Source organism: Gastrolobium bilobum, unplaced genomic scaffold (assembly GCF_033153095.1).
Source record: "Gastrolobium bilobum isolate Gb01-03AN ecotype WA unplaced genomic scaffold, APGP_CSIRO_Gbil_v1 utg10138, whole genome shotgun sequence".
NCBI classification, from domain to species: Eukaryota; Viridiplantae; Streptophyta; class Magnoliopsida; order Fabales; family Fabaceae; genus Gastrolobium; species Gastrolobium bilobum.
The window spans coordinates 147,863-160,409 of NW_026898403.1; the positions used below are offsets into that span (position 1 = coordinate 147,863).

The 12,547-nt window shown below is 36.6% G+C and overlaps 1 protein-coding gene across 1 annotated transcript; it reads right to left on the minus strand.

Annotated features, from left to right (window-relative positions):
* Window positions 1-109: 109 nt before the first annotated feature.
* On the minus strand, window positions 110-5,791 carry LOC133315779 (eukaryotic translation initiation factor 2A). Its single transcript, XM_061517448.1, has 14 exons — window positions 5,690-5,791; window positions 5,384-5,430; window positions 4,933-5,287; window positions 4,325-4,511; window positions 3,179-3,413; window positions 3,016-3,084; window positions 2,507-2,608; window positions 2,244-2,284; window positions 1,489-1,622; window positions 1,210-1,273; window positions 1,024-1,120; window positions 822-940; window positions 655-677; window positions 110-562 (listed from the first exon to the last, which is right to left on the minus strand). The coding sequence occupies exons 2-14, from the start codon at window positions 5,421-5,423 to the stop codon at window positions 475-477; spliced, it is 1,554 nt and encodes a 517-aa protein (XP_061373432.1). The 5' UTR covers window positions 5,424-5,430; window positions 5,690-5,791; the 3' UTR covers window positions 110-474.
* Between the last annotated feature and the right edge of the window lie 6,756 nt (window positions 5,792-12,547).

Here is a 12,547-nt window from a genome sequence, read left to right on the forward strand (position 1 = left end):
AGTCTTCTTTCTGCCAACAAAGTACCTAGATTTTCTAGTGTCGAATACTACTGTAAACGAATACCAGAAGAAAAGGGTACTGTCCCATGGGGGTTCCAATAGAATGTTAATATATTATTCATCGTAAAGAAATAAGTGGAACCAATAAGAGGGAATATCATGCATATAAAGGCTTTGGGGTTTATGCACCGTTTACTTTTGAGCTGGCGTTTATTTTTATTCCTATCTTTTCTGTGTGTATATGTAATTATCATGCTCATTATTCCACTTCTCTTCCAATGGAGGCAACTCTCACCATTTATATCCCAATAGGAAACTACAAAACCACAAAATTACAGTCACATCAAAATCTGATCAAACCAAAACTGCCCAAGTTCGCTGCCCCCACGTGATATAATTAAATCTAGGAAACATAAACCAGAAGACTCAAATTTTCATGTAGTAGTAGAAAAGGAACTTAGAATGGGTCAGGGATCACGAAGAACTGGCATCAGAAGCAGCCTTTTTCTCCCTCTGTTTCTCCCTCTTTTTCTTGTTTCGTAACGCATTCTTGCTCATTGATCTAAATTAATCAACAATTAGCATTTAATAACAGAACATAAATCATAAGAATGGATAAAACAAGAGAAGAGAGGAAGGGGAAAAGGTACTTACTCTGCAGAGCTCTCTCCAAGCAACTGCAAATACAAGTCATTTTGGCATCATTAGAGACATAAAACTAAAAGATTAAACTCAGCTCCAAGAAGTATTGCTGACAATTTATATTGACAAATCAAAATAGAAACTATGACAAACAGAGCATAGATTATCGGACTGTGTACCTCTGCCTGAATAGCAGCTGCATTCTTAGCGTGTGGTGGGCGATAAGCAGCAGGTTTTTGTACAGGGGGGTTGGCAGAAGAGGCTTTTATAGAAGCCTGGGTTGATTTTGGTCCTTGACCTGCAATTATTCCATGTTCTTCAAAGAACAAAATAATATAAATCATGACTCAAAAAAATATTAGGATAAGCATGGAAAAGGACCTGCTGGTTTTTTATCTTCAACTTTTCCCAAGTCTAGAGACTTGATTAATTCATTGATGTCACCAAACTTACTTGGTGACTCTGGTTTCCAATCAGCCTGCAAATAATTTGCATACAACTCAACGATGACTGCAAAAAAGGGAAACAAAAACCATTTAATCATAATAAGTACAAGATACTACTGACCTGGTACAACTTCTCAAACATCTTGTTGAAGTACAATGACCCATCGTAGTGAAAAATCTTGATCCTTCAACAGAAGAAAAATAAAATAAAAAGGTTTTCCTTGCGAATAAGTTAAAGACTATGACTACCAGTAAAGTGGAACCAACTTATAACAATCAGCAAAATATTCTCATATAAATTGTTTGGTTTGGTAACCTATCGCCCCATAAATGTTGTACAAATTAATCGCATATTATGATGAGTAGACCAAAGTCCCACTAATGGCCAAATATAACATACCCATTGTCAACTTGAAGCCTTGGAGCTGTTGTCGCTGTCATGAAATAGCACCCATCCGGAGACCATTCACTAGTCACGGACCATTCAGCTTTAGTTGCTTTAAGCTGTTTCCTATCTATGTAATCCCAGAATACCTAGAACATCAAAGCATGAAAAAACATATGAACTACATATAGATCAATACATTCAAGAGATTAAACCTCTCCAAGGAGCACTCTCCTTCACTAACTTCCTTTACATAAAACAATATCTGCCCTGTTTCCTAACTGAGGAGTAATTTATCCTCTTATTACAATGTCTGAAACTGCCCACAGATCATAAACAACACATATCTGCCTATAACTAACATAACACACTATTATAATATAGTAACTACACTTTATTCCTTCTAGTATAAACTTTGAAAGGTTTAGGGCCACCAATTTCCTTGTGCATATCATATATATACTTAAATTATTGTTTTGATCTACCAAACATGGAAAATACTAGAAAATGAGAAAACACATATACAGTTAATCATTAAACATGAAAAGGTGAAAAGATAGATGCATTCAGTACTAAGAACCAAAACGCAACCAAGACACCAACAATTTAACATATGTGACAAGCATCTAAAAGTGATTGTGAGTTATAATTTGGTTTTTTAGCAAGGTGAGGCAGCAGTCCAAGATAAGCCAAAAAGGCATCAAATCTCTTCCATCACAAAGGAAAAATTAAAAGAAAGCATAATGATTCAATCAGTCAGGAAAACATACCATATCACCAGGCAAGTTACCGAAGCCAGCCAAACATAAAACTGCAAGCCAACAGTCAAGGGTGCAAAATACAACTATTTTTTACTTTTACCCAGATGTATATACTTATATCTAAAGACCAATGAGCCGCTTGAAATCTCCATCCCCTGCCCAAAACCCTCAAGGGCCCTTTAAAGATTCAAAAGAGGAAGAAAGAAAAACACTAAGCATTTAAAATTTATTTCATTAAATACAAAGAATGCCAATTCATCAGCTGAGGATACATTTGCCTTTGGGATTCCATCGAATAGTGTTGTAAGGACCAGTTCCAAGCTCCAGCAAAGGATTGCACTTCTTGTCAAACAAAGTTGCTTTAGCAGGCATAACTAAATCAGGTTAAGGAAAAGTGAAACATTCAAGAGATCTATTAAAAACCGTTTAAAAGTGATTAATATAATGTGGAAACCAAATACCCATCATCTGACTTCTTAATAATGTATAGTTCATTAGGCATCGGAAACTATGCAGGAGACATAAGAAGGATTAGTTTTTTATATCAAAAAGATAGAAAGAAGCAGCTGTAGTGTTTTTTTCAAAGTATTTCCTGACATGGGTCTAAAATCATCCCAAAATAATTTAGAGCTTTCGCCAATCCAGGTACATGACTTTACCATAAGTAAAGCTTCTGAATTAACATATCATACCTGCCCTAGAATTTCATTTTATGGGATCTTTAGCAAATATAAAATATTGCGAACTTATCTCCTTGTATATATCACTGAGAAAAGGATACACCCATATACAACAGCAAATTCCAAGCCAGAACATGACCACTGAGCATCATGAATAGGCCCGTCTTTCTCTGCCAAATTATTCATAAAATGAAAATGTTATCCTTATTATGGTTATTATAGCCAATTATCAGTTCTACTTTTACTATAACAGTAAGGACATACGAAGAGGCACAAGTCCTTCATGCATCCCATCTGTTGTAAGGTAGCACAACTTTGATTCTCCATAGTAACTCTGATTAGTTTTGTCAACATCTGACTGCACCACCACTAGAAGCCCAGTAGAACCACGATTCCATTTAAGTTGGGTGGTTGAACATCGGAAAAAACTCCGTCGAGCAATGGGTTGACTTTGAGAAGCATTTCCACAAGCAAATATTTGTACACTAGCAGGACCGCCCTACAAGGTAGAAAACTTTATAACATATGCATCAAAATTGAAAACATGTATAAAGAATCATTATTTCTAGATGTCTGCCACACAGGATGTAAACCTATACTCAACCTTTATTTTTAATAATATTGACTACCAATAGGACTTGAGGAACAAAGAAGATTGCATATGTAAACAAATTCAAATTACTCCTTATTATGTAGTCTGTGTTTAGGACAATAAAAATCCATAAGATATAGCCATCAGCCATTCAGAAGCTACCAAATTGATCTGACAAACCCAGGGAACTGCAATAATTAACAATTTATTTTGAACGTCTCACCAATTTTGGTAAAAATGATTTTATAAAGTACTCATTCCTTGACAGATATACCATTTCTCAATTTGGCTCCCCACTTTTGATTTTCTAAATTGAATGTCTTTATTTGTTTCAATTTGGCCTTTCTGTACAACCTATACTTCAAATCCAACACCAACTTACATCATTCAAGATTCAATTGGAAAAAACAGAAATAAAGGACTGAATTTTGAAATGCTAATTCTTTCGTAAACCAAAATAGCAGTTTACTTTATAATGAATTGTTTATCTCCAACCACTTGGCTCAACTAATCATCATAAATACACAATGCATCAGCAATATCAGATTAAAATCCTTTCTTATGATTGGAACAAAGAATTATACACAGTGCACAATTCTGAGATTCAATTTATTCACAAACTATCCGAGAAGACAGAACAAACTGCAAGCCAGTTGTCCAAATATTCAACTTTCATGCTCGAATGGTTCATATAATTTTATATATTAAAAACCTAACTAACAGCATGACAATTTGCCAATAATACCAATTTCTTATTCATTTGTTCACGAAAAATGAACTAAGCCTCCATGATAAGCATTAAGTAGAGGGAAACAAACCTTGGATTCTGGAAAAAAGGCAGCTATATGAGACCCAGGTGCACTTGAAAGCTCAATAGCAGCAACTCGTGGAACTCTTAACCGATGGATAACTCCTTTAGAGAAATCCCCAGCATCAAAAAATTGTACCTCATTCGTTGCCAACCGGCATGCGGTAGCTTCATCGGAGCTGAATTGAATCGCAGGCCTGAACAACAGAAAAGATGACAGTTAAAAACAAAAGCTGCAATGAGAACATTAGGCATTAATCAATAAAGTATACACAAATGAAGACGCAGCGTCATGATAAATTCTCAAATGGCCAAATCATAATCTTTTTCAGAAAAGGAAAAATAATATGGTTATGATAACTTGAATAGAAGGGGAGCCTTGCACATGTTAGTGTTGTCGCCTTCTGATCCACCAGAAGGCCACAAATTCGAATCATGTAATCAATCTCTTGCAAATGCAAGCTAAGGCTACCTACTATCTTCCCTAAACACTATGCATAGCAAGAGCTTTATTGCACCAGGCTGCGCTTTAATGATAACTTAAAGTATATAGCTAGAACTAAACTTGGTAAGAATAACTCTTTTGCTCTCATAATTCGTTAATAAATAGTTACATACCAATTGGTCTTTGTGATGTTCTTTTGGGAGTGTTGATAAACATGATCACCAGTCTCCGTTTTCCACAGTGTGACGTTCTTTTCTTGTGGCACAGAAAGTTTTTGAAATGTTTGCAAATAAGTACCACATGGGGACAAGATAGCAGCTCCAACATTGGGCACTTCAAAAGACCTAATCTCTTTAGCATTTTTGCAGTCATAAACACTAATCACAGAATTGGATTTCATGACCATGAGTTTAGACCCATCATCACTGAATTTTGCATTCACACAATTAACTTTTTCGAGCTTAACACCAGGTTGGCCATTGGCGAAAGGGGGTCCAGTCCACAGTGAAAATTCTTCAGGTTCACGAACTGATACAGAAGCAAATAATAATAATAGTAATAACAATAATAACAATGAAAGAGAAACAAACACAGCAATTGAATCAGAAAGCTATTAGTGAATACCTAATATCTCCAGAGACAGTGAGTGGTCATCTGATGCCATTAGAAGCCTAAGAAGAAAAATATTGCAAAAGCAGAACAAAACTACAAGTTAGTCTCTTAGCTTTCATACATTTTGTTCATCATTTTCATTGATATGTTTATGGAATTCAAACAAATTAAAGGTAACAAGATCGTTGAGTGAATGGAATTTTTTCTATTTTTTGCGGCTAAATAGTTTGCAACTTCCGAAAGAGTAAGAGTGAAATAGAATTAGATTCGTTATTGTGTGAAAATAAAAAATAAAAATCAACGAGGTTGCTCTCTCACCGGAATTTGTAGCGGAGGGACACACTACAACTGGTCTTCACGGCAGATGACAACTCACGACTCACTTCACTCACAATGTTTTAAAATTTTATTTATTTGGTTTTAATGTATCTAGGATATAAATTATGTGTTTCATGTTTATAATTTTAAATGAGTTAAGCTATGTCATTTTAGGAGAGAGATAAATATAAGAAATGAAGATCATGGAAGAGAGAAAGTGGGTGATTTTTTAATTTAAATTTTAAATAAAAAATTTATTTTGCGTCTATTTCTCTTCTAAAATGACATAACTTTATGTCATTTAAAATGACTTCTCTCATAATTTAATGTTTTCAAAATGAGAAAAATATTTCTGCAGATAAGTTATCTGCATTTATTCTCAAAATAACGTCGTTTTGGTATTAAAATCTTAAAAAAATTATAAATATAAAGACTATTATAACCCTGAAATAAATTAAAATTATAAACACACCATAATTTCTGCCCCAAAACGATGTCGTATTGAACTTACTACAGATAACTTATCTGCAGTAACTGCAAACAAAGCGAACCCTTTAAAAATATGTGTTTTTTTTTCTGTCTTCTTTTTCTTTTCACATAACCTTATATATGCCTTACATAATTTTATACGTGTACATAAGAAGATAATTTAATCGCGTACAGGCTAAAAGTAAACCGTGTGTCTTGGACGGTCCAAATACAATGTTTTAAAACGAGTCACCCGGCTAGCTATAGTGTAATCAATCTAATGTCAAGTTTTGGGCCGTTGACAATCCATGATGCAACAGGAAGGTGGATCATTGGCTTCTTCAATAAATTGGGTAGCGGATCTGCTTTATAGGGCTTGCTCATTGGGATTCAGGTAGCCTGGGATCTTGGTCTCAAACAGGTTTGCATTGAAGGGGGCTCCCAAGTGGCAATTAACATGGTTTCGGGCCATTGTGTAGGGGTGGCAATTTGTGTCCCGACCCGCGAACCCGACACGAAATTTTCGTGTATGGGTCAACCCGTTTAATAAATGGGTCGTGTTAGGGTTGGAAAAAAAATAACACGAAAAAATCGTGTCGGGTTACGAGTTAACCTGTGAACCTGCTTTGACCCGTAAACCATGATATAAAAGGAAAAAAAAATACCTAGGTTTCAATTTACTCCAAGGCTCCAAGCTCCAGCGCCGCAGCTCTCTGGCCATTTTTTAGTACAACAATACCGACGACCGTTCGCTTGCATTTTCCCCTCTCCTCGGTAAGACTTCATTTCTTCCCCTCTCCGCTTGCAGCTCTCCCCACACTATACTGTTCCTTCATTTTCTGTTCATTTTAACGAAATCTCTTTGGCCAATAATTAGTCTAATAGTTGTTTTGTTAAATTATTTGGATACAGCGACATATTCAACTTGGTAGTGGGTTGTCTTCTCCAACCACAAAACATATGTTATCATTTATTTTTGGGTAGACGCGAAAGCTGATGATTTTATAAACAGGTTTAAGAAGCAACTTAGGTTGCAGAGGGTTGATTCTCTTCTCCGTTACAGAGATATGCTCAGAGGAAATTGAGAAGAGAAGAGAAACCCTTCTTCACTTTGAAATTGAAGTCATCACTGTTTATTGACGGTGAAGAAGGAAAAGCACAAAACAATGCAGGCTTAACGTCTCTTGTAAAAGGTTAAAAAGGTCGTCGTCGTCCGTCATCGTCATCATGGTATATGGAATATATGGAATATGCGTGTGCGTCTCTTCGTAGTTAGGTGATGTTCTTTTACCAAACAAGAAAAAAACTGGCTAAGTTTGTTGTATTAGTGCTTGGAAAATAACAGTAGATGCGTGGATTGGTTTTGTAAAGTGATGGAATAAAGGTTTCCAGCTACTTATTTCTTCACTGTCAATGGTATATGGAAAATATGTGGGTTTAAATTCTTTTACTAGAATGTTATCATTTATTTTTGGGTAAAGGATTTCTCTATTAGCTTTGGAAGAATTGACAGAAGATATCATGGAACAATTGAGTCTACATTCAATAACTGATCATGGCGCTCAAAATAGTTACTCGGTTGTTCAATGACTTTTATATTTCAAATTTTCAATCAGTTAATTATGAGACATTTGTAATCTTAATGTGTATTTTGGATTTAATTATGAGACATTTGTTGTAAGAATGAAACATTTGTTGTAGGTTGCATTTAATTATGTTTTGATATTCAGTTCAAATCAAGTTATTTTAATTTGAATTAGATTAAACAGATTTAATATGATTTGAATTAATATCACTTTGTGTTTACTCGGGTCGTGTTGGGTCGGGTCGGGTCGTGTCGTGTCGTGTCAATACAGGTTGCCCTCAAATTCAGGTTGTATCGTGTCAACCCGTTTATACATGGGTCGTGTGTGGGTTGAGTTTTATAACACGATTTGTTAATCGTGTCGTGTTCGGGTTGAGTCTATTCGTGTTCGTGTCAGATACAGGTCGACCCGAACCCGACCCATGAACACGAATTGCCACCCCTACCATTGTGGTAGGCAGCATTCGCTTGCTCTCTTATTGACCACATCCAGAGGCTGATCAGTGAGCCTTGGAGGACCACAGTCCGTCATACCCTTCGAGAAGGCAACATGGTGGGTGATGCTCTAGCCAAGCTTGGAAGTGAGGTAACTGACTGGGAATTACATTCTGTAATATGCCTCCTATTGAGTGCACAGACCTCCTTAACAGGGATTTGATGGGCACCTGTAGCCTAAGGATGTGTAATTTGTCTTAACGTCTTTTTGTTCCCTTTTATTACAAAAAAAAAAAGTAAGGGTGTATGTATTGGATCGATTTTGTAACGTTCAACCAATGATTATCTCACAACACTAATACGGGACTTTTCAAGCGTGCTTTATTCTTATTCACACACTTCCTGGTGGGCGTTCAAACACGCTGGTTGTAACAGCCCGTTGTACACCGGTATTGTTAATATTAGTTATGATATTAAGCGCACTTACAATCACAACAATTTATAAAATGATTGGTGTTATAATGGCTTCTATAACTTCTAATCGTTCGAGGGTCTTGATAAATGGTGTGGCTTCGGATTGCATAGTTCCTCAGAGAGGAATTCGTCAAGGGGATCCAATATCTCCTTATATTTTTGTGTTGTGTGTTGAGAAGCTTTCCCACTTGATCGCTGAAAAAGTGACTATGGGTTCGTGGAAGCCTATTAGAGTCTGCAGAAGAGGGCCGAGTGTATCCCACCTTTTATTTGCAGATGATATCATTCTCTTTGCGGAAGCAGATATGGAGCAAGCTAAGGTGATTATGGATTGTATTAATCTCTTTTGTGAGATGTCGGGGCAAAGTGTTAGTGCAAATAAATCTTTGATTTATTTTTCCCCGAATACTGATACTCAAGTTGCTACAAGGATTGTCAACAGAATGGGCTTTAAGCGCACTTCTAGTATTGGCAGATATTTAGGCTCTATTGTTAAACAAGGGAGATATATTAAAGCAGACTATGGAGCTATCAAGGATAGGATACGTTCAAAACTGGATGGTTGGAAAAGCCATTGCTTTTCTTTTGCTGGTCGAGTTACTTTGGTGAAATCGGTCATTGCTGCAATCCCTTCTTTCCATATGCAGAATGGTCTTTTACCAGTAACGTTTTGTGATGAAATTGAGCAGATACAAAGGGCTTTCATTTGGGGAGATCAGGATAGCAGAAGGCGGGCTCATTTAGTAGCTTGGGATCAAATGTATAAACCCAAAGATAGAGGTGGTTTGGGAATAATTAACCTTCGACTCCAAAATGAAGCTTATATTCATAAACTGGCGTGGAAGGTGTTAACTAAGAAAGATGATTTATGGGTTAAGATTTTAGTAGCCAAGTATGGTAGAGGTCAAAACTTAAGGAGAGGTATAAAGGCAAAATCATATGACTCTAAACTTTGGCGTGATCTTGCTAAATGTTGGAGTAATTTCCTTGCTGGTCTTAGATGGGAAATAGCAGATGGTTCTGAAGTAAAGCTTTAGACTGATAACAGGTTGGGATGGGAGGAAAATTTGCAGCAGTTGTCGAGCAATCAGGTGCCGTGGGAGGAGAGTCAGAAATCAATTGCAGATTACATGGTGGATGATGGTTTCCGTCTTGAAGTTGTTCATCAATTTCTGGAGTCAGATTTGGCTGATGCAGTAACAAATCACCTCAGGCTTATTCCAAGGAATGGGGAGGATAGATTAGTTTGGATCAATAATCATCACTCAACTTCTTTGGTTAAGGTCGCTTACTGTAATCTTATGAACTTCCCAGCAGATGTTCACACTAGCTTATGGAAAAAAGTTTGGTTGTGGAATGGACCAGAACGAGTGAAAGTGTTTATGTGGATGACTTTGCTTGCTAAACTTTCAGTGCGCAGCAGAACCAGTAAGTGGAGCGGAGGTTCAAATGTCTGTCCCAGTTGTCCAAATCATGAGGAAACTATTATTCATGTTCTTCGTGATTGTAGACATGCTAGGAAAATTTGGCAATCTTGGTTTACAGGTTCGATACCCAATTCCTTTATGAATTCGAATTTGCAGGATTGGTTGACTTTAAATATCGATAACATGTGGTCCTCCAATAAAGTGTAGGACTGTAGGGATATTTTCTTTACTACTTGTTGGTTTTTGTGGAAGTGGAGAAATTTGGAGATCCATGAAGATCATTTCTGTCATGATGAGCAATCACAGGCTTCAATTTGGATGTTTGTCCAACAGATTCTGCAAGCCCGAATTTATCAGCGCCGTGGTGATTCCAACGATAGTGTTTGGACAGCCCCCAAGCAAGGGTGGGTTAAGTTGAATTGTGATGGAGCTTCTTCTAGTGGCATGAAAAAAGCTAGTTGTGGTGGTATATTAAGAGATCACAATGGATCCTTTTTGGGAAGCTTCTATTGTAATTTAGGTTCCTGCAATCCTCTTGATGCAGAATTATGGGGATTACTGAAAGGTTTGGAACTGCTTTGGGGAACAGGATTAAAAAGAATAGAGCTAGAATGTGATTCTAGCCAAGCCATCCAGATGTTAAAGGAGCAGCATGAAGATCCTAGGGACTCTCAAGTCACTAGCAGATTGAGATTATGGTTAAAAGCAGATTGGACTATTCATCTTGTTCATACCAAGAGAGAAAACAACAAATGTGCTCATTGGTTAGCTAAAGCTGGGCAGACTAATAATCTCCATTTCAAGATTTTTAAAGATCCTCCTCCTCAGTTGATGGAACTTATAGTTGCTGATGCTAGAAATATGTCTAGCTTGTTAGTTTCTGATTTGTAATTTCTTTCTGTTTCTGAGGCTTAGCCCCTCTTTATTTACAAAAAAAAAAAATGCAAGTAAACTTTTTTCGTTTATTACGCGAGCATTTAAAACAATAAAAGTCGTAATAAATAAAAGTTGTGAACGTAACTGTAAACTCTTTGCGGAATAATTATTTAAACTAATTTTATATCATATATTACATCTTTCAAGTCACTAAGGGGTTCCCATAAACCAACTTAGCTAAAATCTCACTTTTACGTTTTCTACCTATCCGAACATGGTTCGGTCTTTGAATTACTGCGGACAAAACGCATTCTACAAGCCTCTTATCTTTTAGTATGTTATTCTAGACTTAATTACCTTTCTAGGAAGCTATCACACGAGTCATAAAGTTCTCATTTGTTCCAGATATCGCCGTTTGAAGTTGGACAAGCAAATCTGCCAGCCAACCTCAATAGGCTCCAAACAGCCTTCACTCAGTCAATTATTCTGGAAAATTCACTCAACCAATTGCTCTCAAATTTTTATACAGTAAACTAGACACCTCAAGCTTCAATTTTACATATCGTACACCTAATTTGACCAAGAAACGAAGCAGAAATAATTTTCCCAATCTCGCACCAGATCTGCCACATGTGCAGTGGCCACATGATCAGTCTGTGCTCTCTGCCTTCTACAGGCCGACTCCTAACCCAGAATTTCCTCAAATTTTAACCCAAGATATAGGACATCTCAAGCTTCAAAACGGCGTATGGAACGTTCCTATCGGACTTTTGTGGAAGGAGATATGCTCTCCCAAATTTCACCTAAATTCTGTCAATTTCTAAAAAATTCGCCAGATTTTTCTTTGTTTTTCTAATAAATCCCAAATTTGCAAAAGTGATTTCTAACCTCAAATTGTACCTAACAATTATTGGGTGGCACACAAGGACCAGCAATGTCTTGGTGCTCTTACAACCCTTCACAGTTTATATCCAATTTAATCAATATGCATAATTCATAATTACTTTCTCAATTTAACTTATTTCAATCACAAGATCCCATTTGCATGTATTCTTTAAATCATAAAGCATCATTCACATCCTAGAATAGGCCTATTGCCCTTTCATCATATTACATACTTCATGGTTACATCAATTTTCCATATTACAATTTACAACTTCTCAAATGGACATATTACAATCTTCCTTCAAGTATACAAAATAAATGCTCCAAAATAAAACATGATAATCAAAGACTAAACTTAGACAAAATACATCATGAACAAAATGATAACAATAATCCTAATCATATGCATTGTTCATAACCTAAGTCTAGCCTAGGCCCAATGGCCAACAAAATGCAAAATAGACAAAAGTCCTCTTGCTCAACCTATGGGCTTCTTGTCTGTCGCCCTGACACCACTGCTACCTCCTGAAATGAAGTCCCGAAAGCGGGGTGAGACATATGAATATATCTCAGTAACCCAGAGGTTCTGGAAAATACTCCGCCCAATGGCTCACTTCGATGCATATAAGTAACATGACATAACATCTGAAAATGGGATAAAGCAAGGGATTTAGTGAAATAGGGGAGCATAGGGAACAAAATACGACG

What these genes read in the sequence shown, in the direction of transcription:
- LOC133315779 (XM_061517448.1), bottom strand. Translation starts at nt 5,423, where the DNA reads ATGGCATCAGATGACCACTCACTGTCTCTGGAGATATTAG. An exon ending in ACTGTCTCTGGAGATATTAG is followed by an intron (nt 5,288 to 5,383) that starts GTATTCACTAAT and finishes CTTCTGTATCAG; the next exon opens with TTCGTGAACCTGAAGAATTT. An exon ending in ATTTGCTGTTGTATATGGGT is followed by an intron (nt 2,609 to 3,015) that starts GTATCCTTTTCT and finishes AACCTGATTTAG; the next exon opens with TTATGCCTGCTAAAGCAACT.